The sequence below is a fragment of the Parasteatoda tepidariorum genome, chromosome 1, assembly GCF_982258835.1.
Source record: "Parasteatoda tepidariorum strain Cologne lab strain chromosome 1, Ptep-v5.0, whole genome shotgun sequence".
NCBI lineage: Eukaryota > Metazoa > Arthropoda > Arachnida > Araneae > Theridiidae > Parasteatoda > Parasteatoda tepidariorum.
The window spans coordinates 84217895-84237238 of record NC_141755.1 but is presented as its reverse complement, the minus strand read 5'-3'; the positions used below and the strand labels follow the sequence as shown (position 1 = coordinate 84237238).

Here is a 19344-nt window from a genome sequence, read left to right as displayed (position 1 = left end):
TTTTTTAAATTAATAAAACCAATAGCATTATTTTTTCTTCAAAGATCAAAATTTATTTCGCATAATACTAAAGATGTTAGTTTTTATATTAATATAAAGAACTTTAATATTAAAAAAAACATTTTTAAAGCATTCTTTGAGACAATATTTCTTTAGAAGGACCAAAAATTAATATTCTTATTTCTACAGATGGTATTAAGTTTTATTATTTTATTATTATCATTATTAACTAGAAAAACTTTTATATAAAATTACTGAAAATTTTCAAAGAGCCTTGAAAAATAATCGATGAAGGAAAGTGCATTTTTAAAATTTTTTCCTTTGAGTCTGTGTATTTAAATAGAAAACGCTATTTATTTTTCAACCAAATTATCTAATCAGCATATGAAGTCTTTTAAATTCAACATGGCACAATAACAATATCTAAGATAAATAATCAAATATTAAAAGACAGCTTTTCATTTCTATTACAGAATTTATTTGTAAAAAAATTAGTTTCTTTTGCAAACTTTGAGATATTACTTTAAAAAATTTCAGCAGAAAATAAAAAACGAATTTAAAACAAAGTTTAAGATTTATCAAAATATTATACGAAAAATAAACAAAACAAGATAATATTTTTTTCAATAAAATAACTTTTTTTTATTAAGATGAATTATTTGTCTGTCGCATATTTTATAAATATTAGATTTGCTCAAACAAACCACAAGCAAATATTTTATTTCATTTATATACAAAGTTATTTAATTTCACTCTATAGAAAAAAAATTTAGATGTAAAAAATTAGGTTTTTGTAAGTTTTATATATTTAATTCAGAACATTTTACTGGAAAATAAAAAGCAGGAAACGAAAGAAAAGTAAAGTTTTAGAAAAGTCAAAATGTTAAAACTAAACTAGAGGACTCAGCCCCTGCTATAGATGTAATTTTTGATGTAAAAATTCTGTTTTTCTTTCTTTGCGAGTTTTAGATATTATTTTCAAGAAGAAAAAAAATCATCGGAAAATAAAAAAGGAAATTAAAATGAAGTTTAATCAAAATATTGTACTTCATTATTAGAGGCTCTGCTCTCTGCTAACTTCCCATACCAATCTTCACTATTTCTGCCATTAGGTATAGTTTGTCTAAAGTAAGAACTCCCCTAGCCATTCGTCTGGACCCGTGGCGGTGACTATGGTAACGAGGTGTAACTATTTCAAGTAGGGGTGTGGGATCATTATTTAGGACAGGTTTTGACTTGGGTCGGCGAAAGAGAGGGAATCTTTTTCTTCGGTCTACTGTGTTAGCCCTAGAGTGAAGAAGAGCTACCCTCCCTGAAATGCACTATTCTTGTTTCCATAGCAGCAGACGGCCTCAGACTTAGCGGCTGGGTGAGTTCTTACCGTAGACAAACTATACTAGTACTCCAGGAAGATCACGGACACCCACACATGTGACCTATGACGTCAGAGCGTTATTTACAAGCAAAATGGCGTGTTAAAATTGAGCTAAGTTGATTCACAGAAGTTAAAATGCTAATTAATCTGAAGTTAATTAATACACCTGAATTTGTTTGAATTTGTTGAAATATAATTCTTTCTCGTCTTTACTTAACTCAGATTTATTATTTGTTTACGCATTTTATTGTAACCGTGATACCTTTTTGTTTTGTGTACCTGGAAACTTCAATGTGCATAATTAGTTTGTTAATGTTCTACATGTCTTCGTGACAGTCTTTGTGTTGAGTAAGAAATATATAGTAAAAGAATTGCAACTTTTAGGAAAGAATCCCAGTGAGAGAATATAGAATGTTATCATTTAAGAGAATTCATACACTTGACGGGGGCTTGGCGTACTCGAAACAGAATGGAAAGAACAGTTGCTAACGTAAGCAAACACTCAATTAGGATAGAGATACACACACTCGACACTTGCAGGCATTCCATTCTCTTTTGTTTCTTAATAATATACAAATAGCTACATCAAAAATAAAAAATATACAGTTGAAAAATCCCAAAACATTTAATTGTACTAACGCAGATTTATTAGTTTCCGATTCGATCATTTTGTTCGTTACATGACAACTTCATTTACAATTTTATTTTTTAAATTCCTACTTAATTTTGATTACTTTGACTTGAAAAAATATAAAACTTATTTACTATTTTATAATTGTGGAACTGTTAATAAGTTTAGATACTGATTTAAACATTGTTAACCATAAAATGTTGCGTAATTAAGTAATATCATAGAAATGTTTTGTAAATGAAATACAGCTGTTAATTTTCAGCCTCTGGTGTAGAATATGTATCAAAAATATAATAATAGCAGAAATTAGAGCTTTGATACTAAAAAAGTATGATAAATAAAATTACCTTAAATTAATTAAATTAAGTAGTAGTGATAATAATCTGATGATAAGTTTTGGAGCTCTATGCTTCATAAATGCGCTTGCATCTCTAAAGATTAATTTTAAATTAAGGATAAAGAAATGATTCACATGTAATTTACAACTTTTAATAATTTTATGTTGATGATAACATTGATAAATCATAGAAATCTCGATTGTCATGTGAGTAAACTGGATCACGTGTGATTTTTTGGCCAGTAAGAATACGCTGACATAGGGTGCGTAGCCCAATCTTTCAACAAAAAATAAGCACCTTTTAAGTACTTTTTAAGCACTCAAAAAATATTTTTAAGCACTATATACATTAATAAAATGCAAAATAATTTTCAAAGACTTTAGAGGATCATGAGAAAAAAACTAGTTTCTGACAAAGAACTCTTTTCTTGATTATATTAGCCGTTATAAAATGATCGAGAGATTTTTTGGTTCGATATCAGAGGATGGAAAATGAAGTCTGAAATTGAGAATATCTTGCAAAATGCACATGATGAGTTGCACATGATGAGGCAATAATCTCACCGAACTCAGATCAGTAGACATACATACGGACTCGCAAGTATTTCATCAAACATGTAAAATGATTGGCGCTTTCATACGATGGACCGATGGTACGCCGAAATTGATTGTGGTTAAATGAATTGTGAAAACATTGAATAGAACAAAGTAAAAAGCACGCTTTTGCATAAGCCGTGACGAAAATCGACATGGTAAAGAAAAAAAAATCTCATTTTTGAAAAGATAAAATGAAGCACTTTTTAAAAAAACCCAATGAAAAAAGCACCTTTAAGGGCTTTCAAATAACGAAAATCGAAAATAAGCACTTTTAAGCACCTTTTAAAAACAATGGAAAACAGTTGCATGCTATTTCTTTTTAATGTAAAATTCAAAGGAAAGAGAAGAAATATTTTCTTCCGTAGAATAACAATTAATTAATTGAGATGAATTATTTAACATAGATATTCTATAAATATTAAAAGAAAATAAAGAACCACTCAACAGCTCTTTGTGGGCTTCGGCTGCTTTGATTTATCAGACAAGTTAGAATAAGGCAAGTTAGACCATCGATTTGAAGCTGAGTGGGATTCATGCCCAGCAGTCAGAAATCGAACATTTGTTCTACACAATGACAACTCAGAGCTTTACCCACTGGCTCATAGCGACAAATCGAATAAAAATTATATTTACTTTAACAAACAAGTAAGCATTTTATTTACATAAAATGTCCAACACAAAGATAAACTGTTACATCGCAAAGCATTTCAGATCACACGAGGAAAACTATTAAGAAACATTAATCAACAACGGTTAAGAAAATAAACTATAGTTAAACAATTACTTTCGCATACAATGAAAAGGAAAGTGAAACTAGCCACAAATAAAGGAAATTATTTTCACTCATTATTTCCAAGTATGTTTACTTAAATGTAAGCGTTAAATTACAAATTCGAACAAAACACTCATCTTTAACAAATTAATTCTTGGGCGCGAGATTAAATAATAGTTTCGTCAACACACCACTTTTGATTCTGCAGACGATTTACTTTACTATTTTTTTGCAGACGACTTAAAGCAAATCAGCGATTACCATGATAGTTTAACCAGATCTTTAAAAAGACGTATACATTACTTACTCTTCATGGAAACTTTAATTTACCGTAACATCAAGATCGTAATCAACATAAGAATTAGAATGTAATATAGTGAGTAAAGATACGCGTTTTAAGATTCAAAAACCACTGTAAATTGTTCGAAGTCCAGGCACAACCACAGGAAGTGGATCACAAGTTTACTTTCTTATCCTACCTTTACTAGATGAGTGTTATCTGGCAGAAAGGAACGTTAAAAGCCATCTTATCAGAAATGTCATATACTAAGTACACAAACCTGGGATGAGGATAAAAACATTCGCAGAAAAGTGTATCTATACGCTGTGTATATCATTTTCCTAAAGCTTTTAGATTGTCAAAAAAGGTCATCCTATATTGTAGTAGATTTAAAACGCAGCACTTTCAAATTATACGTTCATTTAAAGTATACTGGATTATCCGTAAAGACTGCCCTGTGTATTGTAAGAATCCTTATCAAAAATGAAAACATAAAATTATACACATTTTACAGAGATTTTTTCGTGAAACCCTTTCCTTCATAAGTTTTTATGTCAACCTAAGGAGTACCCGTACTTTTTTATTTCAATTTTGATAAGGAATCTTAAATAATACATACGAAAGGCGGTCTTTACTGAGCATCCTATAAAAATGACATACGTTCTACAACCTTTTTACACCTTTCAGAGAACTTGGAAATTGTTTTTCTAGAAACTGAGTGTTTTTGGCGATTCTCTTTCCTTCGTGAGTTTTTAGATCAATCTAAGGGTTGAAGATTTTTATATGAAGGGTACTTCTGAAGGCCCGAAGTTTTTCGAATAAGATGAATAGAATAGAATATCCCAACATTCTGTTGGCTTACAACTTTTGTTGAGTTATCAAAAACCTTCTGAATTCGCCATTTCGGACACTTTTGCTGCATTTAATTCACCTAATTTTAATTGGCAGTGTACTATCTCAACTAACAGAAAATACGACATGAGTTTCATAAATTTTATTCAAAACTTCTTAAATGGGTTTTAGAGTCTCAACTGAAAAGAATACTCTCAATTTTAAAAAAATCAGAGAGAAAAAAAAAAGTAAATGGATCGTGCTTAGCTTGATCAGAATCTCGAACTACAACTCGAGATATTTTAAATAAAATCTGCTCTGTGAGTTCTGTTTTGTTAAATGGTGTTTGTTACTTTACAACAGCAATACTTTTCTGAATTCCTTTCACTATAAACTCATATCATTTTCTGCTAATTATTGTTATATTCAGAACAGTCCACACTCCAACTACCGAAAACGAGCACGAACTTTCCGAACACATTGCATAAAAATATAACAAGATCATAGCCAGAATTTTAATTCAAATTGGGTTCTAAGCACGGTTCTAATAAAATAATTGTGCAATTTTCCAGCGGTGTAGCCAAGAAGAAAGACCAGGATATCCGAACCAGTCCCGGAATTTTTTTTTTTTAAAAAAGGAGAAAAAACTATTGAAACAACGAAAGAAATAAAAACCATTTTATTTTTCAAGTTCTAGATAGTTAATTCAATTAAAACAAAATGTATATATCACATCAATAATAAAAATTAGGTAGCTTGACTGACTGCAATAAAAAAAAGCTTTCGTTTTTTTGCTCTTCCTCTTGTTTTTTCTTCTTACGTGGTTTCCAAAACCGTTTAAATTTGTTTCACTAGTTCATGAGTTAAGCGTTTTAAAAACTTTCAACTTTGAGTTTCATGTCGTATAGCTCTTGTGTCTGTTGAAATAATAAGTTCCACGTTTTTGGATCAATTTTAGAAAAGAAATAAATTATGTAGTCAAATTTGTTAAAACAAACCTATGGCAATATCCTGACTATACTAAAATTAAGAGAATAATAACATGCATTTAAACATTCAGGGCTGCTTTAAAGCTATTCATCTACATTCTTCAGTTTTGTAAAAAATATATATATATATAGAAAAGCAGAAAAACTTACTCTATTTATATACTACGTATGAAAATAAAATTTTATTTAAATTTTATTTGAATGTGAAAAGAATAATTGAAGACAGGGAGCAAATGTTTTTTGCTTCAATATTTAGGTTATTACATGAACTTTCAATGTTTATGAACAAAAAGTGTTTTAGTATCCATATTTTGTGTATGCAAGCAAGCAGGAAAATCTCTGACTAAAACTAGTGGAAAAGTTTAAAAATTACTAATGAATATTAAAATGCGATGATGCGATCTTGCATGCTGAGTAAATTGAGCAAGATTAAATATATAACGAGGATAAGTTATGAGTAAGATATTTCCATAACTAGCATAATAACTAATCATAATTATTAATATCATTTGTAAAAAAAAATTACTTTCAACACAATGCATACTTTGTAGTGGCATAAAATAATAAAAAATAAAAAAATTCCTTTTTTTTTTCCACATACATTCTACTGCTGAAAATTTTCAATCATCATCGTTTAAAATAACTATAAGTATATTAATAAAACGGCCGACCAGGTGGCCGAGTGGTTAGCGCGCCTGACTGCGGAGCTGATGGTCGCAGGTTCGAATCCTGCTCACGATTGTTTCTTTCTGTTTCTTTCTCTCTGTGTTCTATGTCCTTTCTCCTTTGTGTGTGAATGTCACCCGCCCTATAAACGGGTTTGTGGTTGTGTGACGTGGGCGACGCTGCTCCACCGCCATGGCTTCGCCACAGGTGCCCACTGGGTAACGAGAAGAAAGTAGCAGTTCTGGCATTTTCTGCGGCCAATGGGTCTTCGTCCCAAGTGCCCGCCATTAAAAAAAGTTTTAAAAAATATTTATAAAACATACATGAGTAGAATCTTTGTTTCCTAGAAAAGTTTTAATTTCAAATTTGCCATGAAGATACTCCAAAAAATAAATTTCACGTGAACTTTAATTTTTGATAAATAGAATCTCTTTTTTGAAAAATAATACAAAAATGTTTTCGTTTCATTAATCTTTTAAAGTCTACAAAAAATTGGAATAATATTCATTTTTTTTATTAAGCATTATTTTATATATTTCTAAGATGCGTGTTTCTAAGAATAAGAATATTTCTTAGAATCGCTGTAATCATTAAATATGCTTTAAAGAAGAGAAAATTGACGCGTTTTGCAAGTAATGACCATATAAATGATTCAACGGTTTGGGGAAAACTAATTTTTCTCTATTATTCTTTACTATAACTATTTCGGGGAGAAAACATTTTTTTTCTAGTATGACTGTTATTTTCAAGAAAAAGTAAACTGAAAAATAGAGTTTCCATGATATTTACTAATGAGGCAAAAACGCATAGCTTAAATAAAATAGAAGTTATGGGGATCATTGAAGTTATAGCAAAACAGTTGTTATGGACGGTATTGTAGTTATGAGAGAATAGTGCAATACAGATAATGTCTAGAGGACTTTAAAAAAAAAAAGTTAAGAAATGGCTAAAAGCGAAATTTATTCCTTGAGCCATAAATTTGATCAAGAGAGCCAATCCCTCCTCAAGGATTATGGAGACTTTTCCTCCGACCCCCCCCCCCCCCCAAAAAAAAAAACATTTAATTAAATTCATCTGATTTCAGAATACAACAAAACTTTATAAAAAAGATACTTTTGTCCAGAAAAGCTTTAAAAAAAAATTTTTAGTTACTTATGCACAGTTTTCAAATCTATCTTTTTATAAAACATCATTTACAAACATAACTGATATTGTGGAAAAAGAGTCGTTTCGAGGGGTCGTAACATGTGGGGTGTTTGGTCAATAGGCTTATTTTATAATAAACCGTGATTTAAATGAAAAAAAAACATACATAACGAAGCTCACTATATTATTTTAGCAGCCCTCTTTAGGGGCTGCACTCATTTATTAAGAGCCTTACTCTGTTTTATTTCCCATCAAATGAAGCACATTTTTTTACCCATTAATTTTAACTTGAGCTCATGAAGTTGTATCTATCAAAAATGAAATAAAAATCATCTCTTCCCTTTACCCCCCCCCCCCCCTGCAAAGTAGAGAAAAAGTAGAGAAAAGTTTAACTGCAAAGTAGAGAAAAAGTTTTTCCAGAGAAAATCCAGAGAAAAAAACCACTGGTTATGAATGTGCTTTTAAAATCCTCATATGCATAAAAAATCCTCATCTAAAATATGTATAAAAATACATCTTCCAAACAATCAAAATTATCCCTTTGAACCAGGGTTCGAAAAAACTCAGAAATTCTACCCGTTCCCGAGGACGGCTTATCCAACAATGTACCCGTCCTCCTTTGAAACTAACCCGTCGCTTCTAAATAAATAAAAATATAATTTTCTCTTATTTATTACTAACAATTATATAAATTGCACAATGAATTAGTAGTTACTAGGATTACAAATACTAGGATAACATTATACGGTAATAAAAGAAATACTAGGTTACTAACTAATAGTATAACCTAGTATTTCTTTAATGAAATAATTTATTTCTTTAATGAAATAATTTAAATAACAAAGGTCAAGTTATCTGTCAGTTATCATGTCAATTTATCCGATGGTACTGTGTTTTTTAAATGAATCAAATACGACGTTTGCCAGTTCCACAATCAAGCCAATGATTTACAGAGGTTTCTGTGCAGAAATCTGAAAGAGGTTTTTCATTTAGGTAAATGTTCATAATTGCGGTTGACGCTTCTTGTTTAAGACCAGTACGTAATGTGTTTTTTTGTAAGTTCATTGCTGTAAAGCCCCTTTCATCCGCTGCAGTACTCCCAGACAGAGAAAACAGCCATTCCACCATGCGCAGTATGTTGCTGTATTTCGAGATTAGAGGGTCATTTTAGAAGTGAGGAGCTAGACTCTTGTAAGATATCAAAAATTGAAAATATATCACATTAACGGGAAAATGGCAGTCCGCGCGGACGTTGGATTCGAGAAATTTGTTGTCCGCGGGGAATTTTTGACCGCCGAGGACGGGCGGTTTTTCGAGCCCTGCTTTGAACTATTTTTCTGCAATAGGGCTTAGAATATACTAAAATATACTAAAATTTTGACAATGACTGACTATATTAGTTCTAGAACAATTTCGCGAAGGGATAAGTACGAAAAGCATATTATCAAGTTTTACACTTCCCTTTTTTTTAAAAATTTATTTCATTTTTCATAATAAATAACCCGTATATCAAATGCACCCGTTAATTGACCTTATCACATTTGTTTATAACACTTTTTTATCTACTTTTCACAGATGTGCTGTCAGAAGATCGGCATTACAGGATCTTAAATGATTGATAAGCTGCATTTCACCAACTTCTTTCATTTTTTAACACTATGATCCTTTTACTTTTACGCTGAAATGTTATTGGCAGAAAATAGAGCTTCAGTTATTTTATCTACATAGGGGTCGTGCAGATATTACGTAAATATATTTGAGATGATTTTGAACTCTATCTATTATCAGCATAAAAAAGCAAATCCTATCTTTCGCCATGCTTTTCCTTATTGTTTATTTAATTATTTCTTCCACTAAACTTAGGTGATTTTTACAGGATTTTTTTTTTTCAGTTTTAATGGATAGTTATAGCGTGTTGTTGCTTATACACCACCTCTCCATTTGACATAATAAGCGATTCGAAACCCCATTCCCTTCCGCAGTTACGTATACATAATATTTGAAAGAGCCCATACAGAATGCTATATCATCAATAACATACTAATGATTACCGCAAGAATAACAAATGTTTTTAAAATTCTTAAATGATAATTGTGAAACAAACGAATCTCAAAATTCACTAGTATAAGACATTCTATGGTAGCTAAAACAGTACATACTTTCATACAAACAATGCAAGCAAAAAAAAAAAGAAAAAAAAAAACGAATTACCCTGTGTAATTTTTGATCTAATAATGATTGGACCTTCACGTTCTAGGACTTAATCTTAATGTTTCAAGGAAGTGATCTCAAATACGCTGATTAATTAGTGCAGACGATATTTTAAGTTACAAAATCCGACGCAAAAACAAACCTTCTCAGAATAAACATTCCTTTTTTTTTCTTTTTTTTTTTGTCGATTTCTAATTTCTAACCCTCCAAAATATGGGGGGTAGCCGGAATCTGGAAAATATAGTTCCCATAGTTTGATCAGGAGCCCTTAATGTTAATTTTATTTTTATGCGTATTTCGTCATGTCTCGAGAACATTTTAAACGAAATAAAAAAAAATTTACACTCAACTATGAAACCCTTTTATCTAAAGATAATTCCCCGCAAAATATAATTTTTAGTGAACATATATCATTTTTTATTATTTTATTTAATAACAGTCGGAAAAATTTTGAATTGTAATGTAAAAAAAAAAAGTTACATCGTTTTAAAGGATGTAGTTTTACATGGCAAAATACAAAATTTGAACCAAATCAGTCGAATAGTTCCTGAGAAATTGAATTTTAAAAATACGGCTTCATTAAAATTCGTTGCTTGATTCACGTGATATTTTACAGCCTGGTAATATATCACCTGATATTTTACAGCCATGGTTTTATGGTATTTTTTCTAACATGTTGAACATTTAATAATTCTAGAACTAATTATCGTATCTTTTTTTATTCCATTGTAATTCCTGTACACACCTTAATAATTTAAAGTTTTTAAGTCTTATAGTTTTGAGCAAAAAAATAAAATGTAGCGTTAAGTTTGAACACCCAATACAGCAACAGCGGAGGCGACCCTTGCAATTTATTATGTATAGAGATTGGTCTAAATATTTTAGTAGTCGTATTTATGTGTGTCACCCTAGAGCTGCACAATGAGCAGCTCTAGTGTGATGATTTGGGAAACATAAAAGAGGGTGATCCGAAGACATGCTATCATCAGACATGCATATATTTTGATCCTGTGCAAAGGGGATCGCTCCCCCACTTTGGGAGTCAGATGATCTGCGCGTGAAGTCGAGCATTTAACGGTAGAACAATTTAACGAGGACCGATACTGCGCACTCTAGGTCATTTCACTGACTGATCAAAGCGGTCACCCCACCTGCTCACTGACCGCAGTCAATGATGATTGACTTCGGTGATTTACTGGGAACTGTATCTTACAATCAGTCCACCGTGGGCCTTATATTTCAGGACCATAACACTTCTTGGAAATGCCGTTCGCTCCTCATTCAGTGGCGTGCAACATGCGAGGAACAAACTACTCGATTAGATGCCCCGAAAAATATGTTTAATCGCTGCAGGAGCGAAAAATGCCAATTAAAACTTAAAGAAAAAAAGCCTGGAGAATATTATTCGTATTTATAAAAGTCTAAACACTGATTTCAAATTCATTTTGGTGTAAATGAAAATGAAAATTAGAAAGAAAAAAATTATATTTCCAACTAATATTCTTTTATTATTTAAATTGGAATGACCGAAAATTTCGATATTAAATTTGTTTGAAAATCAGTATTAGCTAACTTTATTATTATTATAATATATTTTGCTTGAACCCAATATTTATTGGATAAATATTTCATTTATAAACGGAATAGATTAAAAAATAATCAGAATAGACTTGAAATTTTTTAATTCTCTTAGGAGTCGAATGGACATAGACACCGAGTTAACGCCCTTTCCTCTCCACTACACTCAGTCTTCACGTAAAAATGCAGTCATTCATAATTTATTTTTTTAGCTTTTGAAACTGAATAAAAATTAAATAAAGTTTTTTTTTTTACCAGACCAGATGCTCAGAGTTAACCTATACCTTTTTTCATTAAAGTGAAATTTTGTATTGACATTGTTTTTATTGCTTTGAAACAGCAAAAATAAATGATTAAATAAAAATTTTGCTAGGAAAATTATAAATTTTAAAAAATGAATTTAAAAATTATTTTACTGATTCTAAAATATAAAACCATTAAAAAAGTCATAACGAATTACAATTATTAAAAGAATACAATATACACTCTCGTAAAGAGTAGAAATAAATTGAAATGCGTATTAAAAAGGAAATGTAAAACAAAATTATTCAAAAAAAAATTTGTAGATACTATAAATCGATAAATTTTGCAGTAGATAACAAAATTTTACTCCACGATATTCAAGATCAGTTAATGATATTTACAAAAAATTTACTCACCTACTTATTATAACGAAATTAATTTACACACGATCTTTGATTAAGTAAACAAGCACATAAAAAACGCTTCCAATAAAAACAAGTCTTACTTCTTCGTTATTCTAGTTTGGAAGAATCGAATGAACCACGGAGAGCTAGCCACTATAAGAACGAAATAAAAATAAAATATATTCCAGTCGATGATGATGAAGTTTCTACCCGTTACGAACATCGGAAACCGAAATGCCGGCAGTGCAGCCAGCCCTACTTTCACCTGTTGAAGGTCGGGCGAATCTATTATAGCTGTAAAATGCTTTCTCGGGCTCATTCAAGGGGATATAGGTATATTTAGAAATCGTGGCTTCGCTTGAATAGAATTCATTAAACCAGCGAGCAGCAAAGAGTGAAACAGTAAAATGCTCGATTTGCTGCACCGAACGGAACAAAATGTGTGGGTGGGCATGCTTTATTTATTTTATTATTAGGAAGTTAGATAAAAAAAAGGCAAGAACAAAAGTTACTAGATTGGAGGAAATATAAAGAAAATAGAAAAGAACATCATCCTTTTATTGCAACTTGTTCATAAATCTGTTTAGAGAGAATTTTAGAAACTTGATTATGTTAATAAAACACAAGCAGGAAGTATATTATCACTTTTTTAATTTTAAAGCTTCGTTTTTTTTCCCCCTTTTATTTAAAAAAATCGTTTGAAAATAAAAAAGAATAAAAATGGATTCGAATTTGTTATTAAAAAATGGAAAAAAAATAAACATAAAATTTTAAAAAGTTTTTCGTATTTTCGATCTAAAGAAAACCAAAAATATTTTTCTGTCTAAAGAATAATTCAGTTTAAAAAAAAAGATAACTGAAAAAATATTGAAAATTCTTTTTTCGTCGTAATGATCCGTCAGATTAAAGGCTAAATTTTCTCAAATAGTTTTTAATGTGTTCATTGGTAAAATATGCTTTTCAATATACAATAACCGACAAAATCAATAAAAAATAACTTTCAAAAAATAGATGAGTTCATTTAGTCTTAAAAAGAGGAGTAAAAAAAACTATAATACTTAATTTGTGCTTTATATACATATTTTTTCCATCTTCTAAATTTTGATACCTAATCTTGGAAGATACAAGGAATACGTATAAAAAAAAACAATTGAAACAAATTTAAACAAAGTATTTAATGTGGCGTTTTTGATAAAATTAGATAAAGAATAAATAGAAGACTTGCTTTTAACAATTAACATTTTATTATTTAAACAATTTAAGAAATAACATAACTATATTAACCCGATTTAGCAATCCCACGGTAGTTTTATTTAATCGAAGACTCTGAAATGTTCTAGAAATCTAATTTTAGCCCTTTCTCTTGATTTTAATTTTGAGTGACGATAAGCGTCACATCAAAGATGTGTTAAATTATTTATTGTGTTATTATTATTTAGCTAAACCATATAGCGGATGTGTGACACAGGCAATTAAACTTTTTTTTGCCTTGTGATATTGAATGAAACTTAGAAGACAAAGGTATACTTGCGTGAAATATTATATCGTAAGTTTTATAATAATATTTACTTAATTGGTGTGATTGTTGATTTTATGTTTTCCTTTTCAAGAATGCATGTACTAATTTAATACGTGATTATTTTACATATATAACGTAATTTATAACGTAATTATTTTGCATTATTAAACAGAATTAATACCTACATTATTCAAAAAGTCTGAACAATCCAAACTATTTTAATTATCATTATTTCATAAAGAGGAAGAAAAAAATAATAAATATTTCAATTTTTTAGGAAATTTTCAGTAAAGATTTGGGTATTAGTCATCTCACTAAATGATTTGTTCACTCTCATCATTAATTTATTTTATTTTATTTCATAACCGGCGATGAACAGCCCACCCAATTTTGAGTTGGCGACTATCAATAGCTTTGTAATTCTGATCCCAATCCAGAAGACAAGGGAGTTTACGGATCAAGCAGTGAGACAAACTAGCCTTAATGGAGGACTTTATGATGGAACTATACCTCATTTGCGTTACATGTAGAGGAAAACCACGTAAACCTCCTACGGTTAACCAAATGGCAAGGGAATTCTTATCCACGATCCGTCTACCACTGAGAATATTTCACGTTAGCACTGTAGTAGGTGCGAGCAGAATTCGTATCAATCTGCCACCGTTGGGATTCGAACCTGGGAAACCGCATTGGATGTCAACGCTCTATCCCTTGAGCCACATCGTCAATTTATTGCAATTGTGCTCCTTAATGAAACAAACTATATAAATTTCAAACTAATATATATTCTTTAAACTCTATAAACTTGCTAAAAATACGTTTATCAATGATTATGTTTGATATTCTATTAGTATACCTCGATCTCACTGCAAGTAAAATGATATTCACATAATATCAAATGTTGAAGTTGCGTAACCCTGCACCTTGAAAGACTTTACTTGGCCTGTTTTCTTTCAATGATTTCTACTGTAAAATTATCTGCTAGCTCACCTTATTAAAAAAAATGCCAAGTGTCATTTCTGATGTGACAAATGCTTTGTAAGAAATTGTCTATTGTCATCGTTAATATCATTAATTTCAGAAGTGTCGTATTAGATATTTGTAATTGACTTTTTCCCATAAATACATAATATAAATCCAAGTGAAGAAATACTAGATAATAATAGAATCTCAAATATATGTTTTTAAAAGTTTTGAACTTATGCGTTATAACCGCTAGTGTCAATAATATATTTCATTTGGCATTTCTCTTCGCAAGTTTTGGTTTTACTCTTTCACGGAATTTCGGCCTTTATCATCTATTTAAAATCACGGTATTGGGCACAATAAATTCTTACTCAGACTCCGCCTCGGATTTTAAAGCCTTCGGGTTCGGACCTCAAACAGCAAAACCAAACTTAAAAAAAATAATAATAATAATGCAATATTTAAAAAAAAAAAAAATTATGATCTAATATTTAAAAATGAAAACACGGAAGTCCTAAAAAGGTAAACTGGATTTCCTTCATTTTCATTATTTTATTTCTAAACGAGAGAAATGGCTGCTTTTAACTGTAAAGTAATTGAATTTTAGACAACAAAAAAAAAAAAAAATATTTCTGTCTGGAATGTAAGCTTCAGAATTGGAAATAGTTGCATATCAACGAGATTCCCATAAATTCGCAGAGTGACAGTTTAACCTCGTCGAGTAATATCACATTTATTTAACTGCAAGCTGCACATAAAAAATTGTTGACAATTGTCCAAATGGAATCTTTATTAACAGATATGTTATTTTAACACTGTTTAATACTGATATGTTAAATTTGTTAAATGTATTCCTCTACATTAAACAATCGTAAGGGCCGTCGACGCCAATGTTTTAAGTGTTCAAGTTAAGGTTACATTTTGTTTTGCTGCGCGGTAACTAACCATAGGATTTAGAAACTTGAAATTACGAAGTTGTGTATAAAAGTGTACAGAAATAGCGGATAAATTAAAAAAAACTAACTTTCTATTATTAGTTCGAGGATAATTAACTGCTAAATATTGTTGGAAAAATTACCATACGGGCCGCTCTGCTGAATGCAACTGCAGAATTAATATTTGGCATGCAGAGAGGGCCATATTTGTTTAATATAACCATTAATAATTTTTCAAAAATTTGTTTAATATTCCAATTTGTTGGTAAGTTATTGTCTTATGAAAAGCTTTTTTCCTCACTTTTTTTATTTAATTTTTTTTTTTTTTTTTTCGCTTTACGTTCCATTTTGCTTTACTGTCTATAACTTAGAAATTTAAGAAATGTGTAGAAAAATCTGCCAGGAGTTCGATGGAATGAAAAAAAAAATTAAGATTCGATTATTAGTTCAAGTGCTATTAACTGTTTAACTTGTAGTAAAAATCAATTTTGGTCGATCTACTTTCCGCCGAAAGGGTGCTACAGAGTTGTAATTTGATTAGAATTTGAGAGAACTTTTTGAATTCTAAATTTAACAAGAGTTTTTTTTTCCGAACTCCTATTTGTTTGAAAATTATTGCAATTTTAAGTGGGGTTTTTTTTCAATTTTTTTCTTTAAATAGTAATTATTTATCCATTATTGTAGGAAAATTTATCACTCTCGTGATTTTCTTTTCATAAGCTTGCTCTTGACTCGTTGTCAAAAGAAACAAGAAAAAAAAACAGTAAATAAATAAAATAAAAAATAAGAGAGAGATTAGATGAGATATAAATCTTAGCATTTATATCAAAATTTTTAAAAAATATTGTAACTAGATAAAGATAAAGACTGCTTTCAATGCTAACTGTTATATGATAAGGTTATCGTATTGTTAACAAAAAATAACTTTCATATATTCATTATAACTTCTTATTGTATCGCACATTCTGTATTCGTAAGTTGAAAAAATTTTTCTAGTTCAGCAGATTTTTTTCAAATCCAGCTATTTTTTCATTGCGCTACGATCAACATATTAACTATATGGGCCTATATAAAATTTTAATAATTTTATAAACAAAATAATCTTTTTTATCAATTTTAAAAAAACGTTTTTAAGAAGATCAAGGGGGAGAACTGTTTTTGTTCATAAAATCTGATTCTGAAGGAAAAAAAAAACGTTGGAAACCGACAGGAATTGTTTTTCACAGCATGGCCTATCTTTACTGTGTAATAACTCTCAGGGTGAACGAACCTCATTTCTTTGCAATTGATTTGCCAAAACTTAGTAATCCTCAAAATGCAATAGTAATTTTTGGAGAAAAAAATGGAAATAAACTGTTGTTTCCCTTTGATCTTCAATGATGAATGAGAAGCATTTACGGGCACTGATCTGCGAAGCGAACAGGGGGCGGAGCCTCCTAGTTCTGTAAAATTATTGTGCTTAATATTAATTGTTACATTGTTTTTCAGAAAAAAGCTCAAATGCTCCATACATAATAGTCGTATTTTAGATTGAAAGAAAAAACCCTATTTAATACTAACTATTTTTTAGCGGGAAAAATGACAGAACTCTAGTAGCAGCAAAACTTATAGAACTCTTTAAAAAAAAAAAAAAAAAAAAAAAAAAAAAGAGGGAAAAGTTACAGATATCTTTAAAAAAAATTAAGAAAAGTTAAAAGCAAAAAAGAGCAATTAAAGGAAAATGGTCGTCAAATTGTTTTAAATAAATTTATTTTATTACTTTATCTCTGAGTTATGTATTCGTTTTGAATTTATGCGTATTTTAATAGAATATACGGAAAAAAATTGGAGGATTTTTTGATTCCTATTTTTAAAACATTGTTCATAAAGCTATTTTTTTATCGATTTTTGACAATAAGTTCAGTTATGGAAAATATGAATAATCACAGAATTTTAAAACATATAAATTTGATTGATGGCAAAAAAATTCAGCGCCACCATGTAATTTTGATTTCAAGTTGCGTCTTGACACTAATTCTGAAAATTAAAAGTATATTTATTTAAAAGAATTAAAATAGTTTGCATTTTTAAATAAAAATAAACACTTAAAAAGATAAGGCAGGTGTTGCTTCAAAAAACTACAAGCCAAATCATATTCTAAGAATTCTTGTCTACAGGTGTAGATGAATAAACTTATATTTTTCTCCACTTGTAACAAAAAGTATTTTTTCTAGATGTAGGTAGTTGAATCACAAACGTTGAAGAATGAATGAAGCTGTCAAACGAAGTCTAAAATTGCAATAAATATATATTGAAAAGTCATTCTCCCGTCCATAAATTTATCAAAAACTGTTCGAGAAAATTTATTAGTTAATCTGTCGGACTTAAACGCTGAAATAAAATACTTACAGCTTTTTCGTTTAGCCCTTTTCTACCTGAATTACTTCAAATAGAAGTGTTCTTTTCTGTTTTGTTTGGGTCAAAAATACGGACTTTTTGTTTTAAATTATTTGAATGTACATTCTACTTTTTTTCTATCCTTAATAAACAAACCCTATAAAAAATTTTAAAAATAAACGAATCTTCCTTTCTATAGGAAGGATTTTATTTTAAATCATCGGAAAAACTATATGAAGCCTCGCCTCAGAATTAAATATACATACATACATAAATAAAAGTACCTTGTGCTTTTATTGCTAGTTAATCTTTCAACAGCAATTTGTCAAAATTAAATTGCTTAGTAGTAAATAAGGGCGAAAACCCCTAATGAAAAATATAGTTTATCGAAAAGCAGCTATTTCATTCGTTAATTAAATACAAAATCGTTTCATCTAAAGTAAGAAAAGTAGTTTAATTAGAAACGATTAATCAGTAATATTTATTTTTAAAAAATTAACTAAATATTTTTTTCCTGTACATGTTAATGAGATTGTTATAACACTAGATAATCTGTCCGTTTACATAATTTTCTTAATTTTTTGTGAATTAAGTTTTAAACACACTGAAACATTTTCAAATTCGACACCTCCATAAGTTGACAACCTCTCTAACTTGATCTCTATTGTTGAGAACCGAATTTAAAAACAGTAATAAAAGAGAGGAAAGCCATTATAATCTAACCACCTGTCTTTCTTGTATGTTGAACCTGAAATAAGTCAAATTTATATAGGTGAGTTATTGAATGCTATTCTAAACCCTTCATAAGTTGACCGGAAATAAGAAGTATTTCAGATAATTATTATGACACAGATTAAAATTTCTCTAAATTAGCAAAATAATAAAAAAAAGCTAACCCAAACCTCTTTATGAATTTTCGGTAGGAGAAACTTATGAGAGCTTATGTAACTAATATGTTTGTAAGTTTAACGAAATAAATTTCAAAATGGTGAAATAAATATAGAGTAGAGTGGGGTCAATTGTAACAGAGCAAAAAATTCGAGTGTCGGGCTCTAGATTTGGTTCCTAGGTTGCGCACAAGGTGTATTTTATAAATCTACATGTACACCCCTGCTGGCAACCATTTTTATGTACTTTTGAAAGAGTTACATCACAAAAGATGTTTTCACGCTACGTAAGTACTTTTTTTGGTATTAGAATATTATATTGTAACAAAGTAATTTTGTTTAAACAAATAAAAATTATTAACCGAATATGTAAGTGGACACCTTAATTAACATTTCAAAAAAAAAAAGATTAGTTTTGTTAATTAACTATAATTGTTTTTAACAAATGAAGCTGAAATGGTGTCTTGGGGACGATTGTAACAATAAGTAAAGGGACGATTGCAACAGCTGAAAATAAATAATCTTATGTTTACAAACCATTACTTAACTCTTTAAGAACCGCCAATAGTTTCCTATATCATTTATATTACGTAGCATGTGC

At 29.6% G+C, this 19344-nt stretch overlaps 1 protein-coding gene across 7 annotated transcripts in view; it reads right to left on the bottom strand.

The window, feature by feature from the left end:
- Window positions 1-19344, bottom strand: part of axo (axotactin) — a 108252-nt gene that overhangs the window by 68063 nt on the left and 20845 nt on the right. The window contains exon 1 of one of the 7 annotated variants that reach the window (XM_043053321.3): window positions 12162-12254. The exons of 4 other annotated variants lie outside the window; for them this stretch is intronic. Coding sequence is in view for 1 of the 3 variants with exons in the window: in XM_043053317.3 (XP_042909251.2) it covers window positions 4020-4026 (7 nt within the window). In the remaining 2 variants the exon portion in view is untranslated. Of the gene's footprint in view, window positions 1-4019; window positions 4195-12072; window positions 12255-19344 lie in introns of those variants that run through there. 2 more of the 7 variants (XM_043053319.3, XM_043053317.3) reach the window with 2 other exon arrangements.